Consider the following 23885-nt stretch of genomic DNA (forward strand, 5'->3'; position numbering starts at 1 on the left):
CACTTTTAAAATTAAAAGTCCTCTCCTGCTGATGTTCAGTTGTATATCAGTATGTAGTGTCTCTACTTTAAAGAGTCCTCTCCTGCTGATGTTCAGGTGTATATCAGTATGTAGTGTCTCTACTTTAAAGAGTCCTCTCCTGCTGATGTTCAGGTGTACATCAGTATGTAGTGTCTCTACTTTAAAGAGTCCTCTCCTGCTGATGTTCAGGTGTATATCAGTATGTAGTGTCTCTACTTTAAAGAGTCCTCTCCTGCTGATGTTCAGGTGTATATCAGTATGTAGTGTCTCTACTTTAAAGAGTTCTCTCCTGCTGATGTTCAGGTGTATATAAGTGTGTAGTGTCTCTACTTTAAAGAGTCCTCTCCTGCTGATGTTCAGGTGTATATCAGTATGTAGTGTCTCTACTTTAAAGAGTCCTCTCCTGCTGATGTTCAGGTGTATATCAGTATGTAGTGTCTCTACTTTAAAGAGTCCTCTCCTGCTGATGTTCAGGTGTATATCAGTATGTAGTGTCTCTACTTTAAAGAGTCCTCTCCTGCTGATGTTCAGGTGTATATCAGTATGTAGTGTCTCTACTTTAAAGAGTCCTCTCCTGCTGATGTTCAGGTGTATATCAGTATGTAGTGTCTCTACTTTAAAGAGTCCTCTCCTGCTGATGTTCAGGTGTATATCAGTGTGTAGTGTCTCTACTTTAAAGAGTCCTCTCCTGCTGATGTTCAGGTGTATATCAGTGTGTAGTGTCTCTACTTTAAAGAGTCCTCTCCTGCTGATGTTCAGGTGTATATCAGTATGTAGTGTCTCTACTTTAAAGAGTCCTCTCCTGCTGATGTTCAGATGTATATCAGCATGTAGTGTCTCTACTTTAAAGGAGTCCTCTCCTACTGATGTTCAGGTGTATATCAGTATGTAGTGTCTCTACTTTAAAGAGTCCTCTCCTGCTGATGTTCAGGTGTATATCAGTATGTAGCGTCTCTACTTTAAAGAGTCCTCTCCTGCTGATGTTCAGGTGTATATCAGTATGTAGTGTCTCTACTTTAAAGAGTCCTCTCCTGCTGATGTTCAGATGTATATCAGCATGTAGTGTCTCTACTTTAAAGAGTCCTCTCCTGCTGATGTTCAGGTGTATATCAGTATGTAGAGTCTCTACTTTAAAGAGTCCTCTCCTGCTGATGTTCAGGTGTATATCAGTATGTAGTGTCTCTACTTTAAAGAGTCCCTCTCCTGCTGATGTTCGGGTGTATATCAGTATGTAGTGTCTCTACTTTAAAGAGTCCTCTCCTGCTGATGTTCAGGTGTATATCAGTATGTAGTGTCTCTACTTTAAAGAGTTCTCTCCTGCTGATGTTCAGGTGTATATAAGTGTGTAGTGTCTCTACTTTAAAGAGTCCTCTCCTGCTGATGTTCAGGTGTATATCAGTATGTAGTGTCTCTACTTTAAAGAGTCCTCTCCTGCTGATGTTCAGGTGTATATCAGTATGTAGTGTCTCTACTTTAAAGAGTCCTCTCCTGCTGATGTTCAGGTGTATATCAGTATGTAGTGTCTCTACTTTAAAGAGTCCTCTCCTGCTGATGTTCAGGTGTATATCAGTATGTAGTGTCTCTACTTTAAAGAGTCCTCTCCTGCTGATGTTCAGGTGTATATCAGTATGTAGTGTCTCTACTTTAAAGAGTCCTCTCCTGCTGATGTTCAGGTGTATATCAGTGTGTAGTGTCTCTACTTTAAAGAGTCCTCTCCTGCTGATGTTCAGGTGTATATCAGTGTGTAGTGTCTCTACTTTAAAGAGTCCTCTCCTGCTGATGTTCAGGTGTATATCAGTATGTAGTGTCTCTACTTTAAAGAGTCCTCTCCTGCTGATGTTCAGATGTATATCAGCATGTAGTGTCTCTACTTTAAAGAGTCCTCTCCTACTGATGTTCAGGTGTATATCAGTATGTAGTGTCTCTACTTTAAAGAGTCCTCTCCTGCTGATGTTCAGGTGTATATCAGTATGTAGCGTCTCTACTTTAAAGAGTCCTCTCCTGCTGATGTTCAGGTGTATATCAGTATGTAGTGTCTCTACTTTAAAGAGTCCTCTCCTGCTGATGTTCAGATGTATATCAGCATGTAGTGTCTCTACTTTAAAGAGTCCTCTCCTGCTGATGTTCAGGTGTATATCAGTATGTAGAGTCTCTACTTTAAAGAGTCCTCTCTGCTGATGTTCAGGTGTATATCAGTATGTAGTGTCTCTACTTTAAAGAGTCCTCTCCTGCTGATGTTCGGGTGTATATCAGTATGTAGTGTCTCTACTTTAAAGAGTCCTCTCCTGCTGATGTTCAGGTGTATATCAGTATGTAGTGTCTCTACTTTAAAGAGTCCTCTCCTGCTGATGTTCAGGTGTATATCAGTATGTAGTGTCTCTACTTTAAAGAGTCCTCTCCTGCTGATGTTCGGGTGTATATCAGTATGTAGTGTCTCTACTTTAAAGAGTCCTCTCCTGCTGATGTTCGGGTGTATATCAGTATGTAGTGTCTCTACTTTAAAGAGTCCTCTCCTGCTGATGTTCAGGTGTATATCAGTATGTAGTGTCTCTACTTTAAAGAGTCCTCTCCTGCTGATGTTCAGGTGTATATCAGTATGTAGAGTCTCTACTTAAAGAGTCTTCTCCTGCTGATGGTCAGGTGTATATCAGTATGTAGCGTCTCTACTTTAAAGAGTCCTCTCCTGCTGATGTTCAGGTGTATATCAGTATGTAGTGTCTCTACTTTAAAGAGTCCTCTCCTGCTGATGTTCAGGTGTATATCAGTATGTAGAGTCTCTACTTTAAAGAGTCCTCTCCTGCTGATGTTCAGGTGTATATCAGTATGTAGTGTCTCTACTTTAAAGAGTCCTCTCCTGCTGATGTTCAGGTGTATATCAGTATGTAGTGTCTCTACTTTAAAGAGTCCTCTCCTGCTGATGTTCAGGTGTATATCAGTATGTAGTGTCTCTACTTTAAAGAGTCCTCTCCTGCTGATGTTCAGGTGTATATCAGTATGTAGTGTCTCTACTTTAAAGAGTCCTCTCCTGCTGATGTTCAGGTGTATATCAGTGTGTAGTGTCTCTACTTTAAAGAGTCCTCTCCTGCTGATGTTCAGGTGTATATCAGTATGTAGTGTCTCTACTTTAAAGAGTCCTCTCCTGCTGATGTTCAGGTGTATATCAGTATGTAGTGTCTCTACTTTAAAGAGTCCTCTCCTGCTGATGTTCAGGTGTATATCAGTATGTAGTGTCTCTACTTTAAAGAGTCCTCTCCTGCTGATGTTCAGGTGTATATCAGTATGTAGTGTCTCTACTTTAAAGAGTCCTCTCCTGCCGATGTTCAGGGTGTATATCAGTATGCAGTGTCTCTACTTTAAAGAGTTCTTGTCTTTCTACAGGATAACTCCACGTGTCCGATCTGCAGAGCGAACCTGCTGACCTCTGACTTCCTGTTTGGAAGAAAAACGAATCGTCTTTTAATTCTTTCAACGTTTTTATTTAAATCTGTGACCCTGAAGCAGAAAGCAAATATTAAAGACATTTTAATCTGTTGTGTTTTTAAGTTAAGTCTGAGAAATAAATCCTATTTCTACAAGGTGTCTCTCTGTCTCTCTTCTCGTGAGCCCTCGTTGGTCCCAGGTGTCTCTCTGTCCCCGGGCGTCCTCACTCCTCGTAGTATCTCTTCTTCATGGCGCGGTACTTCCTCAGGTAGTAAAGCGCCTCCAGCTCTCGGGACACGAACTCCCCGCGGAGGATCATCTCTCGGATCGCCTGAGGGTCGCTCTCTGCTCTGTTCTTGGAGAACGCAGACCTCAGACGGTCCCTGAAGTACTCACTGCCTTTAGGGTACTCCCTGCCCAGGTACAGCAGCTGAGGGGGGGGGGGACATAGAGACATTAGGGTACTCCCTGCCCAGGTACAGCAGCTGAGGGGGGGGGGGGGGGGGGGACATAGAGACATTAGAGTACTCCCTGCCCAGGTACAGCAGCTGAGGGGGGGGGGGGGGGGACATAGAGACATTAGAGTACTCCCTGCCCAGGTACAGCAGCTGGGGGGGGGGGGGGACATAGAGACATTAGAGTACTCCCTGCCCAGGTACAGCAGCTGGGGGGGGGACATAGAGACATTAGGGTATTCCCTGCCCAGGTACAGCAGCTGGGGGGGGACATAGAGACATTAGGGTACTCCCTGCCCAGGTACAGCAGCTGAGGGGAGGGGGGGGACATAGAGACATTAGGGTACTCCCTGCCCAGGTACAGCAGCTGGGGGGGGGGGGGGGGGGACATAGAGACATTAGGGTACTCCCTGCCCAGGTACAGCAGCTGGGGGGGACATTAGTGTACTCCCTGCCCAGGTACAGCAGCTGAGGGGGGGACATAGAGAGATTAGGGTACTCCCTGCCCAGGTACAGCAGCTGAGGGGGGGGGGGGACATAGAGACATTAGGGGGGGGGCATGGAGACTTTAATCAAGGGCTGAATAATGAAAATGCTGCTTACCGTCATTATCATTAATTAAAGTTCCATCAAATGTCATTTCAAAACCCATTCAGTGAACGTGACAGGGGGAGAAAAACAGATAAACAAAAACAATACAAATATATAATTAAATGGTCAGTTAATGTTTTGATCTCAAGGTTTAAAAATCATGTTTCTCAGATTCTTGACTCACATTTTTATAAAGCCGGACGACCTCTGACCTCAGAGGATTCGCCATCGTCTCAAACGGCTGAAAACACAAAGTATATTAATATTCAATCAAAAACAACCACGAGGATAAACTATCAAGAATGACTACTTTACTGTAACAGAGTATTCATACACTCGTGAGTACAAGATTGGAGTACTTCTACTTTTACTGAAGTACCAGGTCTGAGTACTCCTTCCTCCTCTGAGGAGATATATATATATATATATTTATACTAATTATACTTGTTATAACTGTTTAGTATGTGGTGTACTTTCTCCGGTGCCTCCTCACCTGTCGCAGTGACCTCTGCTCTCAGCGGAAGAGAAGCTCTAACTCGATCAGTCTGATTACGAATCGATTAAAACCCGGTCCGTATGCTCACCTAAAGTTGTTTAGCATCATATTTATTAAGAATAACGTGAAACGGAGCTTTTATATTTCAACTTTAGTACCGAGCTCGGTGGGAACAAGCAGGAAAAGTAAACAACCAAAGAGTCGCTCAACAGCCAAAGAGTAACCCGCGCAGAGATGGTAATCCTCCGAAACAGACCGCGACGGTTCCACTGATGTCCGCACATGCGCACTGACGCTTAAATGAGCAGCTTGTGTAAGGCGCAGAAAATAAGTAGAAGTAAATAAAACAAATATATAACATTACGACAAAGTAAATATATTTTTAGAAAGTGTATTATACTTACCAACTCCATTTACAGTGTGTAAATAAACGGATTACACAAACAAAAATATAAAAGGTAGGATATTTTTTATATTAAGCATCCATATCAAATTACTTTTAACATGTTTTTAGCCACTTCTTTCCAACATGTATGATATTTTTAACTTTACCATAGCCTTAACAATTTAAGCAAACATCTGCTTTATTCGGTTAAAATGAGACAAAGAAAATCTCCTTTAAATATGCATATTCTTTATTCTTTAAACAACATCTTTCCTATTAATAAAAACATTATACAGGCACACGGGACATGTCCGTCTGAAGGGGTGAAATATCGTGTTTTAAACATTAGCTTCTGATGGTTCTGTGTGTTTGGCTTCAGTTGGACATGTTGGTTCTTCAGCTGCAGCACACCCTCCCTCACATCGGGGCTGAAAACAGGCACAATCATGACTCTTCTTTTGTTGCTGAGATTGGCAGACTCGCCCCACATCCCATAATAAGCGCTGTGATACTGATCAGAGGTCAGTAGTTGGTCTTCAGCCGGCGGTTCTCCTCCCTCAGTTTCTCCACCTCCTCCACCAGAGACTCGTTCACAGAGTACTTCTCTACCAGACCGTGGATCTCGTTCTGAAACAGAGACACTGTTAAACAAGTCTTTGAACAAGTATTCAGAATCAGAACCAGAATCCCTTTAGTCCCACAGAGGGGAAATGTGCAGCGTTACAGCAGAAAGAGCCACAGACAGCTTAGTGCTGCATATCTTACATGCGTTAAAAAAGTAGTAAGTTAGAATATAATAAACAATATGATAAAAAAAAGATAAAAACTAAAAAAGTTACATAATTTTCAAAAATACTAATCAAATCGACAAATCAAATCCTGTAGCAGTTCTTAGGATTTAGCAGCCCGGTATATATTACAGTTATTAAAGATGGCATATGTATATAAAGTATATATTGCACATAGTTTGACGGTATTTAACAGCAGCAAGTCTAAGTCTATTAAACAAGTCCTGAACAAGTCTTCGAACAAGTCTTTGAACAAGTCTTCAAACAAGTCTTAGAACAAGTCTTAGAACAAGTCATAGAACAAGTCTTCAAACAAGTCTTAGAACAAATCTTTAAACAAGTCCTGAACAAGTCTTCGAACAAGTCTTAGAACAAGTCTTTGAACAAGTCTTCAAACAAGTCTTAGAACAAGTCATAGAACAAGTCTTCAAACAAGTCTTAGAACAAGTCTTCAAACAAGTCTTAGAACAAGTCATAGAACAAGTCTTCAAACAAGTCTTTGAACAAGTCTTCAAACAAGTCTTAGAACAAGTCATAGAACAAGTCTTCAAACAAGTCTTCAAACAAGTCTTAGAACAAGTCTTGGAACAAGTCTTTAAAAGAGTCTTTCAACAAGTCTTGGAACAAGTCTTTAAAAGAGTCTTTCAACAAGTCTTGGAACAAGTTTTTAAACAAGTCTTAGAACAAGTCTTTGAACAAGTCTTTCAACATCTATGATACGATACGATAATACTTTATTTGTCAGATCAAGTCTGAAATGTGACTTGCGTCACAGCAGCTCCAACAGACACAATACATGAAACACGCACATCTCTTTGAACAAGTCTTCAAACAGACCGATCAAAGTATTCATCCTGACGAGGACATGGTGAGAGACTTGATGTTTATGTAATGGAGGAAGTGACATCTGTTGTGAGACTTCATCATGACGGGTTTAAGAACTGTTGGGTTTCACTGGTTGAATAATAATAACAACAATAATACATTTACATAGCGCTCAAAGCTCTTACGGCATATTTAGAGTTGGATATGATATCTATCTTCCTACCTGAATTTGTTGCACTTTTACGCTGATAATACTTTGACTTAAAATGAAGTATTTGTACACTCAGGTATTGGTTTACTCGGAGCATCTGAATACTCCTCCCACTCTGGATCTAGGCCTGTTCCCAGATCTATCATCACCCTCCCAACGTCTCACAACAAGGAGCAGAAAGAGAAAAGGTCCTACCAGCTGGATGTAGAACTGCCGCACCATCTCAACCTGGAGATTCACGATGTCTCTGTGACACACATCTCTGAGGAGGAGGAGGAGGAGGAGGAGGAGGAGGAGGAGGAGGAGGAGGAGGAGGAGGAGGAGGAGGAGGAGGAGGAAGAGGAGGATTATATTAACCTCCTTGTTATTGATATTTAACCTGTGCTTCTTCTAGTATCATCATTATAGCATGTTTACTTCCCTTATACACATGTAATGTCAGATACGGGTTAAATGTGAATTACTTTAGTTAATATGAAGAGTTGAAGCCTTTTCAAAGAAGGACTTAAAGGTTGAGGGTTCACCTGAAGTCCTCCAGAGTTTCATGGATCATGTTCTGGATGAAGTGGATCTGAAGGGAGGAGAGAGTAGCAGCTGCTCCCTGACCGACCACCTCCATGATGTTCTGGGAGAGGGAGGAGGAGAGGGAGGCTGCTGAAGGAGAGAGAGAACACCATGAAGGAGGCTAATGTTGGGCTATAAAGGAACTACAGCACGGTCACATGACTTCACCACCGCTAAGCTAAAGGAGGCTAATGTTGGGCTATAAAGGAACTACAGCACGGTCACATGACTTCACGTCACCACCGCTAAGCTAAAGGAGGCTAATGTTGGGCTATAAAGGAACTACAGCACGGTCACATGACTTCACCACCGCTAAGCTAAAGGAGGCTAATGTTGGGCTTTAAAGGAACTACAGCACGGTCACATGACTTCACGTCACCACCGCTAAGCTAAAGGAGGCTAATGTTGGGCTTTAAAGGAACTACAGCACGGTCACATGACTTCACGTCACCACCGCTAAGCTAAAGGAGGCTAATGTTGGGCTATAAAGGAACTACAGCACGGTCACATGACTTCACGTCTCCACCGCTAAGCTAAAGGAGGCTAATGTTGGGCTATAAAGGAACTACAGCACGGTCACATGACTTCACGTCACCACCGCTAAGCTAAAGGTGGCTAATGTTGGGCATACACACTGTTCATACTGCTCTCAGGCTGCTGTGTGTATCTAGTGTATTCATACACACTGTTCATACTGCTCACAGGCTGCTGTGTATATCTAGTGTATTCATACACACTGTTCATACTGCTCTCAGGCTGCTGTGTGTATCTAGTGTATTCATACACACTGTTCATACTGCTCTCAGGCTGCTGTGTGTATCTAGTGTATTCATACACACTGTTCATACTGCTCTCAGGCTGCTGTGTGTATCTAGTGTATTCATACACACTGTTCATACTGCTCACAGGCTGCTGTGTGTATCTAGTGTATTCATACACACTGTTCATACTGCTCTCAGGCTGCTGTGTGTATCTAGTGTATTCATACACACTGTTCATACTGCTCACAGGCTGCTGTGTGTATCTAGTGTATTCATACACACTGTTCATACTGCTCTCAGGCTGCTGTGTGTATCTAGTGTATTCATACACACTGTTCATACTGCTCACAGGCTGCTGTGTGTATCTAGTGTATTCATACACACTGTTCATACTGCTCTCAGGCTGCTGTGTGTATCTAGTGTATTCATACCCCTCACTGTTTATTCAGCATTCAATTCATTCTATCTTTTATTCTGTAGATTGTGTACATTACTTTTCACTTTACTGCTTGTTGCACTCCTGGTTAGAAGCTAAACTTTATTTCGTTGTCTCAGTACCTGTAATATGTGCAATAAATATAAAGTCTAATCTAATCTTGAGCAGGAACAAATGTATTTACTTAGTACTTATCTGACATTAACGATTAAACACATGTGTGCATTCTTTATGAATGCAAACCGAGTCAAGACCACTGACGGAAGTAGTTTTGAAAAGTAATGAGTGGTTCAGTCTTTTTCCTGTAGGATTCAACCCCCCTTGTATTGATTTGTTTTAAAAGGAACAGACACTCGAGTCATTCATTTGTAGTGATATAATAATTGTGGGATTTCTATTGCATCCACTTCATCTGCAACGAAGAACGCCAACGCAAGTTTCCGCCATTGCAAACGAAGCCGACTCCGAGCTGTCCGACTTCAGGCGAGCTTTTTGAGACCTCCCCCGGCTGCAATCGGCTATTCTCGTCTACTTTCGAGGCGAGACGCAGCTCATCTCAAATAAGCCAATTGTGTGTGTGTGTGTGTGTGTGTGTGTGTGTGTGTGTGTGTGTGTGTGTGTGTGTGTGTGTGTGTGTGTGTGTGTGTGTGTGTGTGTGTGTGTGTGTGTGTGTGTGTGTGTGTGTACCTGCTGCAGTGGGCAGGGCTCCCTGTGCAGGTGACTCGTAGTTCAGCTGAGCTTGAATCCCATTGGCTCCCCTGAGCTCTGGGGTGAAGAAGGCTGGGGCCGGCTGGCTGTGATTGGTCAGCTGAGGGGAAGTGGGCGGGGTCGACCCCTCCCCCTCCAGACTGGAGCTGCGCCCCTTCTCCAACTGTCAATCAAAACACAGCTCATGTTTGTGACTTTACATCTTGAAAAATATCACACACACACACACACACACACACACACACACACACACACACACACACACACACACACACACACACACACACACACACACACACACACACACACACACACACACACACACACACACACACACACACACACACACACACACACACACACACACACACACACACACACACACACACACACACACACACACACACACACACACACACACACACACACACACACACACACACACACACACACACACACACACACACAATTATTGTGCTTTTTAATTAAAACGTCAACTGCAGGACTCACCCTCCCGGGGTCACATGACTCAGCGGCGGCAGTGATTGGTTCCTCCTCTTTGATGGGGAGGGGGTTTTGGAAGGCGGACAGCGGGCTGTAGCAGCGCCCGGCGGTCAGAGGCGTCCCCAGAGGAGTCTTACGGTGAACCAGGGACTGAGAGTCTGCAACACGTTCACAAAGCGTCAATCACACGGAACATTCCACATTTACTCTTCTGCATTTAGAACATGCAGGTTCAGGTTATTAATAAATCAATAAACATATTTTGATGTGTTATTTATTATAAGCTAGCATATCCAGAAGTATTCAAAGTAATTTCATTAACACCATATCATATTCTGCAGAAGAAGTAAGTGTATAATAGAAACAGACCTTCTCTGACGGGGGAGAAGATGTCCAGACTGGCGCGGCCCACCACCTGCTGCCCCTCCAGACTGGGGACTGCAACACAGAGAACAGGGAGCGTCTTTAAAGAGGACATGTTCTGCTCATACTCAGGTTCATATATTATTATACTCTCGTACCGTGAGTCCGGCTGAACGGCGTGTCTCCGGACGTCCCGGGGAAACGAGGGTCTGCAGAACCACGGAGAGAGAGTTCCACTTTATTGAACATGAGAAAAAGGCACATCCTGACCATGTTCCACACACACACGTTCAACACCACACACACACACGTTCAACACCACACACACACACGTTCAACACCACACACACACACGTTCAACACCACACACACACACGTTCAACACCACACACACACACGTTCAACACCACACACACACACACACACACACACACGTTCAACACCACACACACACACGTTCAACACCACACACACACACGTTCAACACCACACACGTTCAACACCACACACACACACGTTCAACACCACACACACACACGTTCAACACCACACACACACACGTTCAACACCACACACACACACGTTCAACACCACACACACACACGTTCAACACCACACACACACACGTTCAACACCACACACACACGTTCAACACCACACACGTTCAACACCACACACACACACGTTCAACACCACACACACACACGTTCAACACCACACACACACACACGTTCAACACCACACACACACACGTTCAACACCACACACACACACACGTTCAACACCACACACACACACGTTCAACACCACACACACACACACGTTCAACACCACACACACACACACGTTCAACACCACACACACACACGTTCAACACCACACACACACACACGTTCAACACCACACACACACACGTTCAACACCACACACACACACACGTTCAACACCACACACACACACGTTCAACACCACACACACACACACGTTCAACACCACACACACACACGTTCAACACCACACACACACACACACGTTCAACACCACACACACACACGTTCAACACCACACACACACACACGTTCAACACCACACACACACACGTTCAACACCACACACACACATGTTCAACACATGAGAGAGAGAAAGAGAGAGGGGGGGGAGGCTGAGAGAGAGAGAGAGAGAGAGAGAGAGAGCGAGCGAGAGCGAGAGAGAGAGAGAGAGAGAGAGAGAGAGAGAATTACCTGCTAACGGCAACTCTGCTACACAATTCTTATTATTATTGAAACATGAACGGTAAATTAATTATTTCCGGACATTTGCCCGGCGAGGAAAACTCCTAGCGGAAACCCTGATGTGTGTTTATTTATATTTGCATTGAATACTGCTTTCTATTCCTCCATCTTGTGACTGGGTAACTCCCTCTCTTGGATATCAGCATGTGAAGGACACTGTTCAGGAACTAGTTGATGCTCTGTATGTGATGACTACTTCCATTCTGGAGAGGATCACAGATACATGGATCAGAGACTAAGATCAAGCCGGGGACCAGGGAGATCTCTCTAACACATATAAAGAACAGGGCCTCTTTAAACCTGCGTTACCTTCCCGGGCCGGAGAGAACACGTCGAGGCTGTTCCGGCCCACCTCCGCTGCAGCGCCGCCTGCTGGACACACATTGCAGGTTATTTATCTGTGGATCAACTTATCTTTTTCATTCAGGATTCAAGGCTTTATCATCACGTGCTCAGCAGCTACAGAGTAGATATGGAGATGAAACACTGAAGTCCTCCTCCAACAGAGCAACGTGAATGTATACAGGACATAGAACAGATCAAATAGTGCAAGAGAATACAAACTAAATGTAAACAAACGGGAAAAAAAGCAGTTGAGTTGGAGAGGAGCGAAAGACACTGCAGCCATTATGGCATGTGTGAGATGTGACCAACAGGAGGGGCTCACCTGTACCTGTCACCTGCCTGTGGGGGGCGGGGCCTGTGCTGGGGGTGGAGCCGGTGCTGGGGGTGGAGCCAGTGCTGGGGGCGGAGTCAGGCTGGCTGCTGGACAGCTTGGTGGACGACGACCTCTTCACGATCTTCGTGGATCCGAGTCTACTGGACGGCTGCAAGAGAGGCAGAAAAGGAAGTGAATGGATTTTTAAAAAGCAAATATTGGATCCTTTCTCTAAAAGGCAGTGAGCTCAAGTTCACTGACTGATGATGTAATGCTAAAATGCACAAAGTGTAAACCAGGAGGAGCAGACAGCGCATTCAATAATTATTTCCTACAATGAAAGTGTTCAATCATGCTAACTCTCTGCCGCTCCATTACGGATCCAGGTGAGCTAGCTCCTGCAGCCGCAGTCGAGTTTCCGGGATTAAAAAAGTGCGTCTTTTGGATATTGTTGTGCTTTTAAAAACAAAGCTCCAAACTCTCCACTTTAAACAAAACAACTGCCGGTCACCACGAATAACAGCTGATCTCGAACCAGTCGGCAGCCGGGGGTTGTCTCTCTGCTGCTGCACCGCCCTGCACGCACAATGCTCCACGCATGTGAGGAGCGGTGGTTTAGTTACCTCGTAAATACAGAGCATTTGGTCAGGACATGTCCTTTATAACTAGGGATGCGTATCGTTAGGATTTTATCGATACCGGTACTGCTTATCGGTATCGGTATTTTTCGATACTCTTATCGATACTTTTCAATAATTTGGTGTTAATAAACTAAAAAAAGACAAGGCGATGTGCCTGCAAGACTGCACCCAGGTAAACAAAACATATTACCCGTGCACAGCAGCTAACCTGCCTGCGAGCCTTCGCTCAGGTCACATTTACACACGGCGCGGCTGAAGCCCGCTAGCACAATCAGCACTATTAGCACTATTAGCACTATTAGCACTAGCAGTATCGCTAGCACCGATTAAGATTCAATGAGTGTCTCGTTTGCAAATGCTTCATTAAGGTGCTTGTGTCACCCCCTTTACAAGCAACTAAGTGAGTACATAGATTGCACCTTGCACTATCGCCACTACATTTTTTAAAGTGCACCCAGACCTTTGATCGCTTCGCTCTGTCCGCCATGCCTGCTGGAGTCTCACAACAATAATAAGAGAACTGTTGAGAGAGAGGACCAGTGGCCTTTACAGTGGCCAATCAGAGGGGTCTCAAACCAGATACATCACACGGGATGAGGGTTCCCAACCAACCAGAATGGTTTAAAGTTAAACTAAGGAAGTAGACGTAACAGATATATCGATAGCAGCACCGTTTGTCCAGCGGCTTAACGGTATACCGATACCGTCCAATCAGGTACCGGTATTGACTTAGTACCGGTTCTCGGTACCCATCCCTATTTAAAACTGTCTCATAGACCAACAAAAAAGATACTGTACAAGCCAGGAAGTGCCATGTCCCATATTTGCAATAAAATGCTAAATAACTAAACGCTTTGTTTTTCTGATTTGTGGACTGTTGGACTGCAGCCCAGGAGTGGATACGGTTGTGGTGAGCGGTGTGTCTGCAGGAGGTACCTTGAGTTTGCTGCAGCTGCTCTGGAAGCGGAGGCAGGTGACGGAGGTTTTGTGTGCGGCGGTGACTCTGGTGGGGGCGCTGGAGTTCCTCAGGTCGTAGTGGAGGATCTTCCCCTGCGTGGAGCCCACCACCAGCCCCGTGCCGTCCGGAGAGAAGTCCACCGCCGTGAGGGGGCTGTCCACCCGGATGGACCTCAGCACGCTGCAGGGACACGGCGCATTTCACAGGGTCAACACTCATATTCTGATTTAAAATGTAGTTAGGGTTTAGTTCTGACACTTTGTGAGTCTCCTGACACACAGGGGACACACATTTATGTATGTTGTTTATTTTTATTTATTTATTTTATTCATTTATTATTATTTATATTTCATTTTTTGTTGTTTTTGCCTGTCCTCCCTCATACTGTAAAGCGTCTTTGAGCTTCAGAAAAGCGTTATATAAATATGATTTATTAAGACATCACTTACTGCAGTAAATAACAAGAATACATGTCACACACACACACACACACACACACACACACACACACACACACACACACACACACACACACACACACACACACACACACACACACACACACACACACACACACACACACACACACACACACACACACACACACACACACACACACACACACACACACACACACACACACACACACACACACACACACACACACACACACACACACACACACACACTCGTCCCTCTCTGGGTATATGTACTCGTCCCTCTCTGGGTATATGTACAGGTGTCCCTCTCTGGGTATATGTACTTGTCCCTCTCTGGGTATGTGTACTCGTGTCCCGTCTGGGTATATGTACAGGTGTCCCTCTCTGGGTATATGTACTTGTCCCTCTCTGGGTATATGTACTCGTGTCCTCTCTGGGTATATGTACAGGTGTCCCTCTCTGGGTATATGTACTCGTGTCCTCTCTGGGTATATGTACAGGTGTCCCTCTCTGGGTATATGTACAGGTGTCCCTCTCTGGGTATATGTACTCGTCCCTCTCTGGGTATATGTACAGGTGTCCCTCTCTGGGTATATGTACTTGTCCCTCTCTGGGTATATGTACTCGTCCCTCTCTGGGTATATGTACAGGTGTCCCTCTCTGGGTACATGTACTCGTCCCTCTCTGGGTATGTGTACTCATCCCTCTCTTGGTATATGTACTTGTCCCTCTCTGGGTACTGTACATACTCGTCCCTCTCTGGGTATATGTACTCGCCCCTCTCTGGGTATGTGTACTCGTCCCTCTCTGGGTATATGTAATTGTCCCTCTCTGGGTACATGTACAGGTGTCCCTCTCTGGGTATGTGTACTCGTCCCTCTCTGGGTATGTGTACTTGTCCCTCTCTGGGTACATGTACTCATCCCTCTCTGGGTATATGTACTTGTCCCTCTCTGGGTATGTGTACTTGTCCCTCTCTGGGTACATGTACTCGTCCCTCTCTGGGTATATGTACTTGTCCCTCTCTGGGTATATGTACTTGTCCCTCTCTGGGTATGTGTACTTGTCCCTCTCTGGGTATATGTACTTGTCCCTCTCTGGGTACGTACTCGTCCCTCTCTGGGTATATGTACTTGTCCCTCTCTGGGTATATGTACTTGTCCCTCTCTGGGTATGTGTACTTGTCCCTCTCTGGGTATATGTACTTGTCCCTCTCTGGGTATGTGTACTTGTCCCTCTCTGGGTATATGTACTTGTCCCTCTCTGGGTACATACTCGTCCCTCTCTGGGTATATGTACTTGTCCCTCTCTGGGTATGTGTACTTGTCCCTCTCTGGGTATATGTACTTGTCCCTCTCTGGGTACATGTACTCGTCCCTCTCTGGGTATATGTACTTGTCCCTCTCTGGGTATATGTACTTGTCCCTCTCTGGGTATGTGTACTCGTCCCTCTCTGGGTATGTGTACTTGTCCCTCTCTGGGTATATGTACTTGTCCCTCTCTGGGTATGTGTACTCGTCCCTCTCTGGGTATGTGTACTTGTCCCTCTCTGGGTATGTGTACTCGTCCCTCTCTGGGTATATGTACTTGTCCCTCTCTGGGTATGTGTACTCGTCCCTCTCTGGGTATGTGTACTTGTCCCTCTCTGGGTATATGTACTTGTCCCTCTCTGGGTATGTGTACTCGTCCCTCTCTGGGTATGTGTACTTGTCCCTCTCTGGGTATATGTACTTGTCCCTCTCTGGGTATGTGTACTCGTCCCTCTCTGGGTATATGTACTTGTCCCTCTCTGGGTATGTGTACTCGTCCCTCTCTGGGTATATGTACTTGTCCCTCTCTGGGTATGTGTACTCGTCCCTCTCTGGGTATGTGTACTTGTCCCTCTCTGGGTATGTGTACTTGTCCCTCTCTGGGTATATGTACTTGTCCCTCTCTGGGTACATGTACTTGTCCCTCTCTGGGTATGTGTACTCGTCCCTCTCTGGGTATATGTACTTGTCCCTCTCTGGGTATATGTGTACTTGTCCCTCTCTGGGTATATGTACTTGTCCCTCTCTGGGTATATGTACTTGTCCCTCTAAGGGTACATGTACAGGTGTCCCTCTCTGGGTATGTGTACTTGTCCCTCTCTGGGTATGTGTACTTGTCCCTCTCTGGGTACATGTACTTGTCCCTCTCTGGGTACATACTCGTCCCTCTCTGGGTATATGTACTTGTCCCTCTCTGGGTATGTGTACTTGTCCCTCTCTGGGTATATGTACTTGTCCCTCTCTGGGTACGTACTCGTCCCTCTCTGGGTATATGTACTTGTCCCTCTCTGGGTATATGTACTTGTCCCTCTCTGGGTATGTGTACTTGTCCCTCTCTGGGTATATGTACTTGTCCCTCTCTGGGTATGTGTACTTGTCCCTCTCTGGGAATATGTACTTGTCCCTCTCTGGGTACATACTCGTCCCTCTCTGGGTATATGTACTTGTCCCTCTCTGGGTATGTGTACTTGTCCCTCTCTGGGTATATGTACTTGTCCCTCTCTGGGTACATGTACTCGTCCCTCTCTGGGTATATGTACTTGTCCCTCTCTGGGTATATGTACTTGTCCCTCTCTGGGTATATGTACTTGTCCCTCTCTGGGTATGTGTACTCGTCCCTCTCTGGGTATGTGTACTTGTCCCTCTCTGGGTATGTGTACTTGTCCCTCTCTGGGTATATGTACTTGTCCCTCTCTGGGTACATGTACTTGTCCCTCTCTGGGTATGTGTACTCGTCCCTCTCTGGGTATATGTACTTGTCCCTCTCTGGGTATATGTGTACTTGTCCCTCTCTGGGTATATGTACTTGTCCCTCTCTGGGTATATGTACTTGTCCCTCTAAGGGTACATGTACAGGTGTCCCTCTCTGGGTATGTGTACTTGTCCCTCTCTGGGTATGTGTACTTGTCCCTCTCTGGGTATATGTACTTGTCCCTCTCTGGGTATGTGTACTTGTCCCTCTCTGGGTATATGTACTTGTCCCTCTCTGGGTATGTGTACTTGTCCCTCTCTGGGTATATGTACTTGTCCCTCTCTGGGTATGTGTACTTGTCCCTCTCTGGGTATATGTACTTGTCCCTCTCTGGGTACATACTCGTCCCTCTCTGGGTATATGTACTTGTCCCTCTCTGGGTATATGTACTTGTCCCTCTCTGGGTACATGTACTCGTCCCTCTCTGGGTATATGTACTTGTCCCTCTCTGGGTATATGTACTTGTCCCTCTCTGGGTATATGTACTTGTCCCTCTCTGGGTATATGTGTACTTGTCCCTCTCTGGGTATATGTACTTGTCCCTCTCTGGGTATGTGTACTTGTCCCTCTCTGGGTATGTGTACTTGTCCCTCTCTGGGTACATGTACTCGTCCCTCTCTGGGTATATGTACTTGTCCCTCTCTGGGTATATGTACTTGTCCCTCTCTGGGTATATGTACTTGTCCCTCTCTGGGTATATGTGTACTTGTCCCTCTCTGGGTATATGTACTTGTCCCTCTCTGGGTATGTGTACTTGTCCCTCTCTGGGTATGCGTACTTGTCCCTCTCTGGGTACATACTCGTCCCTCTCTACAGATGAATGTAGCTCACATCTTGCTGGCCGTGTCGTAGCACATGATCTTCTTGTCCAGCCCCACGCTGACCACCAGCAGCTCACTGGTGGGGGAGAAGGCGAGGCCGGAGCCGGGCGCTTTGTGGACGCCGTCGAAGGCGTGCAGCTCCTTCTGCGTGTTCGAGTCCCACAGCACCACTGAGCCGCTGTCCGACACGCTGCCCAGCAGGGAGCGCCGCAGGGGGGACAGGCGCAGCGCGTGGATCGGCTGGTTAGCAAGAAAGAATACAGTAAAATACAGTTAGGGAGTGACGTGCACATTGTACTACAGCACATAAGAACCAAACATGGGTCAACACGTGCAGATTAAATACTGATGTGCTTTGGTGTTAATACAGTCTCCTGTTATACTGGCATATTAAGAGCTCTCAGGTGTATACAGATGTCTCTGAAGTGTCCTGCTCCAAACCCCAAACAGATCCTTGTAGCCCCCCCCCCCCCCCCCCTCTCTTCCAGCTGTTCCTAAAGAGCTGACTCTGGGTCAGTAGCTTCAGAGAGAGAGTAGATCTCATCAGGAGAACTCTCCCAGCAGAAACTGAGCTAAATGCTGCCGTGATGAAACTCCACATCATGTTCCAAACCACATCAAGGATCCTCTCTGAAACAGGAAGGAGCTCAAACTCTCTCTCTCTCTCAGGTTCACCACAAGGTGACTTCCTTTTGATTTCCTGCTTCTTCACACACACTCTCTCCAGTCCAGGTTAGCTCTGAGTGTTAGCATGCTAATGTAAACACAGACCGTATTACTTCCAGAACACGTCTCATTGTTTCTGACAGCAACGTTTCTGATTGGCCCGTGGGGGTAAAGCCCGCCCACATTTTAGTAACGTGGTCATGACGCAGCAAATCTGGATCAGCTCCGTTGTTCCCCGTTTTTAGAGATGTGGGTACGGAGGAGAAGAGAGAGGGGTTTATTTCTGACACTTTGAGAGTCTCCTGACACACGGGGGACACACCGGGGACACATGGGGACACACCGGGGACACATCGGGGGGACACATGGTGATGTAGAGAAGACATCAGAGAGTGCATTTTGCATGATAGGAGACCTTTAAAGGTGATGTCCTCACCTGGTTGCTGCCGTGTCCGAAGGCCTTGCTGGACAGGTTGGTGGTGAGGCTGTGCAGAACCAGGTCTCCACTGCTGGAGCCCGACGCCACCAGGCTGTCGTTGGAGTTAAAGGAGACGCAGGTCACCTCCTCCTTATGGTCCTGAGAGGAGAGAGAGAGAGAGAGAGAGAGAGAGAGTGTGTGAGTGTGTGAGTGTGTGAGTGAGTGTGAGTGAGTGAGTGAGTGAGTGAGTGAGTGAGTGTGTGTGAGTGAGTGTGTGTGTGTGTGTGTGTGTGTCTCACCCTGAGCGAGCGGTGCAGTCTCTTGCTCTTCAGGTCCCAGATGTGAACGCAGTGATCGAGGCCTCCGCTCGCCAGGAACTGAGACGAGGAGCTGAAAGAGACACACGTCTGCTTCTTCTGCAGAGAGACACCATCATACTTTACTGAGCAGCTCCATGTGGAACATCAACACATGAGAAACAAACAACAACATGGAGCATCACAGCTGGGGGGTATACTACGAAGCTGGTTCTCTTTTTAGCGGGCTAGATCTCCATGGTAACTGATGCTGAGCGGCTAACCTGCCCCGGAGCAGGTTAGGTTGCAGGCTAAGAGCTCAACTCAGTGAAAGCACTGCCTGCTGACCAATCAGAGCTCAGTGTGCGGAGTTTAAAGCGATCAAGTCATATTACAGGAGAAAGGAAATACAGAAAAGCTGCCGTTGCAGGAAAGACGGCCGGCAAAAATCAGCGACTGTGTGAACGTGAACATTAATAGAATATCACCTCCATCTTCAGAGCAATCTGACTATTAATAACATTAGCGTTAAGAAAGCTCACTTAAATATCTGCCACAACATAAGTAACCGGATCAGAGTAACATTAAGTACAGTCCGCGGCATATCACATCATAATGTATCATCTCCTTATCTGAGTCAGCTGAGCCGTATCTGGCCGTGCAACACTCACAGTGTCACATACTGTATGCAGAAGGATTATTTGAAGCAACACATTAAGTTGAGGAAACACTCGAGTCAAATGTAATGACAGTCAGATGGTGTCTTAGACGGGGCAGTGATATCATAAACCTGTTCATGTACGCATTCAAACACTTGTTCTGTTACCAGCTGTATTCACCTTGCAGGTGCAGCTATGTGGCTTTGATCCTGGATCAAGTGTTTAAGTCATGGATGTTTAAAGTTTAACTTCTTCATATGTCTAATATTATAGTTGACTTTTCATTCAGGAAGTATGACGCTGCGCTGTCAGTAGCTTCTCCATGTTTGTGATTGGTCGAATGCTCCAGATACCACCCCTTTCATGTGAACGCGCCCCTAACTAGATAGGACACGGCTGGCTTGAGCGATCCACTTGATAACCAGCGTCGTAGGACCGTTTAGTGAGAGCGCGTATGTTTTGGATTAGACCAACCGGCTAACTCAAACATATCCAGGTTAGGTTGAACCAGCTTCGTAGTACAGGCCTCTGCTCCATGTGGAACATCAACAGACCAACATCAAGACACATGAGAAACAAACATTGAACATCACATCAGGATCAGTGAGAGCTGCTCAAGGAGCCTTCAGCGTGCATCTGATCACTGAGAGGACTGGAGCACAGAGGATGCTTCAGGAAGACTTTATTGATCTCCATTAGATGCTAGCAGTTCATATTCTCCGTTAGTGCATTCTTTGTGAGAGAGAGAGAGTGAGAGCGAGAGAGGGAGAGAGAGTGAGAGAGAGAGCAAGAGAGAGAGTGAGAGAGATAGAGAGAGACAGAGAGAGAGAGAGAGAGAGTGAGAGAGAGAGAGAGAGCGAGAGAGGGAGAGAGAGTGAGAGAGAGAGCAAGAGAGAGAGTGAGAGAGATAGAGAGAGAGAGAGAGCAAGAGAGAGAGTGAGAGAGATAGAGAGAGAGAGAGAGAGAGAGAGAGAGTGAGCAAGAGAGAGAGTGAGAGAGATAGAGAGAGAGAGAGAGCAAGAGAGAGAGTGAGAGAGATAGAGAGAGAGAGAGAGAGAGAGAGAGAGAGTGAGAGCGAGAGCGAGAGAGAGAGAGAGAGAGAGAGAGAGCGAGAGAGAGAGAGAGAGAGAGAGAGAGAGAGAGAGAGAGAGATTGAACACATGTTGATATGAAGCAGCGTAGAGTCTCACCCCGTCTCCCAGCTCCACCACTGGGACTGGAGAGGACTTCAGGCTGCTGACCACCAGCTTGTCTCCGCTGCTGCTGGCAGTCACCAGGTAATGATCTGACATCTGCTCAGGATCAACAACCAGCATGGACTCACACAGGATATCATAGTTACCCCTGTGGTGTACTTCTACCCCTCTACAGTTCAGAGGTACATGGTGTACTTCTACTCCTCTACAGTTCAGAGGTACATGGTGTACTTCTACTCCTCTACAGTTCAGAGGTACATGGTGTACTTCTACTCACTACAGTTCAGAGGTACATGGTGTACTTCTACTCCTCTACAGTTCAGAGGTACATGGTGTACTTCTACCCCGCTACATTTCAGAGGTACATGGTGTACTTCTACTCCTCTACAGTTCAGAGGTACATGGTGTACTTCTACTCCTCTACAGTTCAGAGGTACACGGTGTACTTCTACCCCACTACAGTTCAGAGGTACATGGTGTACTTCTACTCTCTACAGTTCAGAGGTACATGGTGTACTTCTACCCCGCTACAGTTCAGAGGTACATGGTGTACTTCTACTCTCTACAGTTCAGAGGTACATGGTGTACTTCTACCCCGCTACAGTTCAGAGGTACATGGTGTACTTCTACCCCGCTACAGTTCAGAGGTACATGGTGTACTTCTACTTTTACTAAAGTACCAGACCTGAGTACTTCTACTTTTACTAAAGTACCAGACCTGAGTGCTCCCCCCCTCTGATATGTATCACTAACACCCAGTGATGGAGGCGTGTCTCAGGATACTGTTGGAGCTCCAGCAGGCCTGGTTCACCGGGTGTCCGCTGCTGTGGGGGTTAAACTGCTCCAGAGGGGCCATCGAACCGGCATCCCAGATCCTCACACAGTCTCCTGTGGACACCAGGCGGGTCACCTCCTCCATGGCAGCGTCTACACACACACACACACACACACACACACACACACACACACACACACACACACACACACACACACACACACACACACACACACACACACACACACACACACACACACACACACACACACACACACACACACACACACACACACACACACACACACACACACACACACACACACACACACACACACACACACACACACAATTATCTTAAGGCTGCAGCGGTATACGCTTAACATAAAATCACATATTCAAATGTTTTTGCGCTAGAGAGAGTGTGTGTGAGACAGTGAGTGTGTGTGACAGTGTGTGAAAATGTGTGTGTGTGTGTGTGTGTGTGTGTGTGTTTTATGCTGCTTTATACTTCTACTTTACTACATTTTGGAAGCTAATTTTACTCTTTTTAACTGTGCTTGTATTAATACTTGCTGGGGAAATATTTTCCAAGGTCCATAACTGTGACCCAGTGTCTCAGTTCAAACTGACTGAGCCCACGCACCTGTAAGCTTGGCTGCTGTGCTCTCAGTGCTCAGTCTCCCTGCTCCTGCCTGCTGGCGTCAGCTGATAGAGGTGTTATGATTCTATGTTGTTATGCAGCATGTTGATTATTCTTTCTGAACTAGCTAAACACATGGGTCGGGGGTAGAGTTCTTCAGAATTGACGTGGCAACTCTACCGTGAAGTCAGAACCTCTGGCTCTTGGACTTGTTTTGCGAATTCTCCGACCGAAGCTCCAAATAAACCATCAGTGTTTGACATCAGAGCTCCAGCTCTCCCCGTGTCTCCTTTGAGTCGGTGACTCCTCCTGTATTGCTACACAGAAGTTTCCCCCGAAATACTTAAAGTACATTTCCCTAAAAACCAAGTACCATGTAGTACTGTTACTTGAAATCAAGTATTTTCACAGTGTGGTACGTGTACTTTAATAAAGAATCTAAATACTGCTCCCACTGCTTGTGACAGAGCAGTTATAAATAAATGTGACAGTTTAGCTTCAGTTTACTAAAATTAACTATCAACAGCTGATCTTTTTGGGAAAGTTATATAAATGTATAAAAACATTAACAGACAGGTCACTTGTTTGTGTTTCATAAAAAAAAGGGGCTATAATTTGTAAAATATGAAAAACAGCAGGTAAAGTTAAGAAGCGCTAGCAGCTAGCAGTTAGTTAGCAACAGAAGAAAACAACACCAGAAAGTACACAAACAGCCCTTAAAGTCACCATAAACAGCCCGAAACACAAGGTAAGTTACGGGTAAAGGTTAATGCGTTTAATCAAATTGTGTATTAATGTTAATGACATACCGTTAGATGTGAATTAAAGCTGGAAGTTGCTTTGTTTTTCTGATCCGCCAGCAGCCAACATAAACCGCCACTACGGAGACCCGGGAGGGGACAAAATACAGGAAACGCTTTTTTTGAAACCTTGTTGGACAGATTTTTTTTCGCAAACAGGTAACAGGTGGAAAAAGTGATAACAGTATAAATATTTCCCAGTTTATATGAGTATATATGATATAATTACACTGTTATTACTCATGCTTCAGTGTTAAAGCAGGGTGTCACCTGTAGTTTATTTAACGAATAACTAATGATAATTGTAATAGAT

General features: G+C 45.6%; 2 protein-coding genes across 10 annotated transcripts; both read right to left on the minus strand.

Moving 5' to 3' along the window:
• Positions 1-3475: 3475 nt before the first annotated feature.
• LOC307040850 (electron transfer flavoprotein regulatory factor 1-like) lies at positions 3476-5233 on the minus strand. Its single transcript, XM_079684022.1, has 3 exons — positions 4981-5233; positions 4672-4728; positions 3476-3871 (listed from the first exon to the last, which is right to left on the minus strand). The coding sequence occupies exons 2-3, from the start codon at positions 4714-4716 to the stop codon at positions 3665-3667; spliced, it is 252 nt and encodes an 83-aa protein (XP_079540148.1). The 5' UTR covers positions 4717-4728; positions 4981-5233; the 3' UTR covers positions 3476-3664.
• A 367-nt stretch (positions 5234-5600) lies between these two features.
• On the minus strand, positions 5601-23735 carry nedd1 (NEDD1 gamma-tubulin ring complex targeting factor). Of its 9 annotated transcripts, none has more exons than XM_079683938.1 (16): positions 23582-23735; positions 22138-22281; positions 21349-21443; positions 19503-19619; positions 19222-19362; positions 18130-18359; positions 14056-14257; positions 12494-12647; positions 12130-12189; positions 10687-10737; positions 10535-10603; positions 10172-10323; positions 9641-9824; positions 7717-7846; positions 7388-7454; positions 5601-5995 (listed from the first exon to the last, which is right to left on the minus strand). In XM_079683938.1, exons 2-16 carry the CDS (start codon positions 22271-22273, stop codon positions 5891-5893), a joined length of 1893 nt encoding a protein of 630 aa, XP_079540064.1. In that variant the 5' UTR covers positions 22274-22281; positions 23582-23735; the 3' UTR covers positions 5601-5890. The 9 variants fall into 9 exon arrangements, with proteins under 9 accessions (XP_079540064.1, XP_079540060.1, XP_079540063.1 ...); XM_079683934.1 differs by having other exon boundaries at positions 10687-10764; XM_079683937.1 differs by having other exon boundaries at positions 12130-12192.
• Positions 23736-23885: the final 150 nt, after the last annotated feature.

This window comes from Notothenia rossii, assembly GCF_949606895.1.
Source record: "Notothenia rossii genome assembly, chromosome: 5".
NCBI lineage: Eukaryota > Metazoa > Chordata > Actinopteri > Perciformes > Nototheniidae > Notothenia > Notothenia rossii.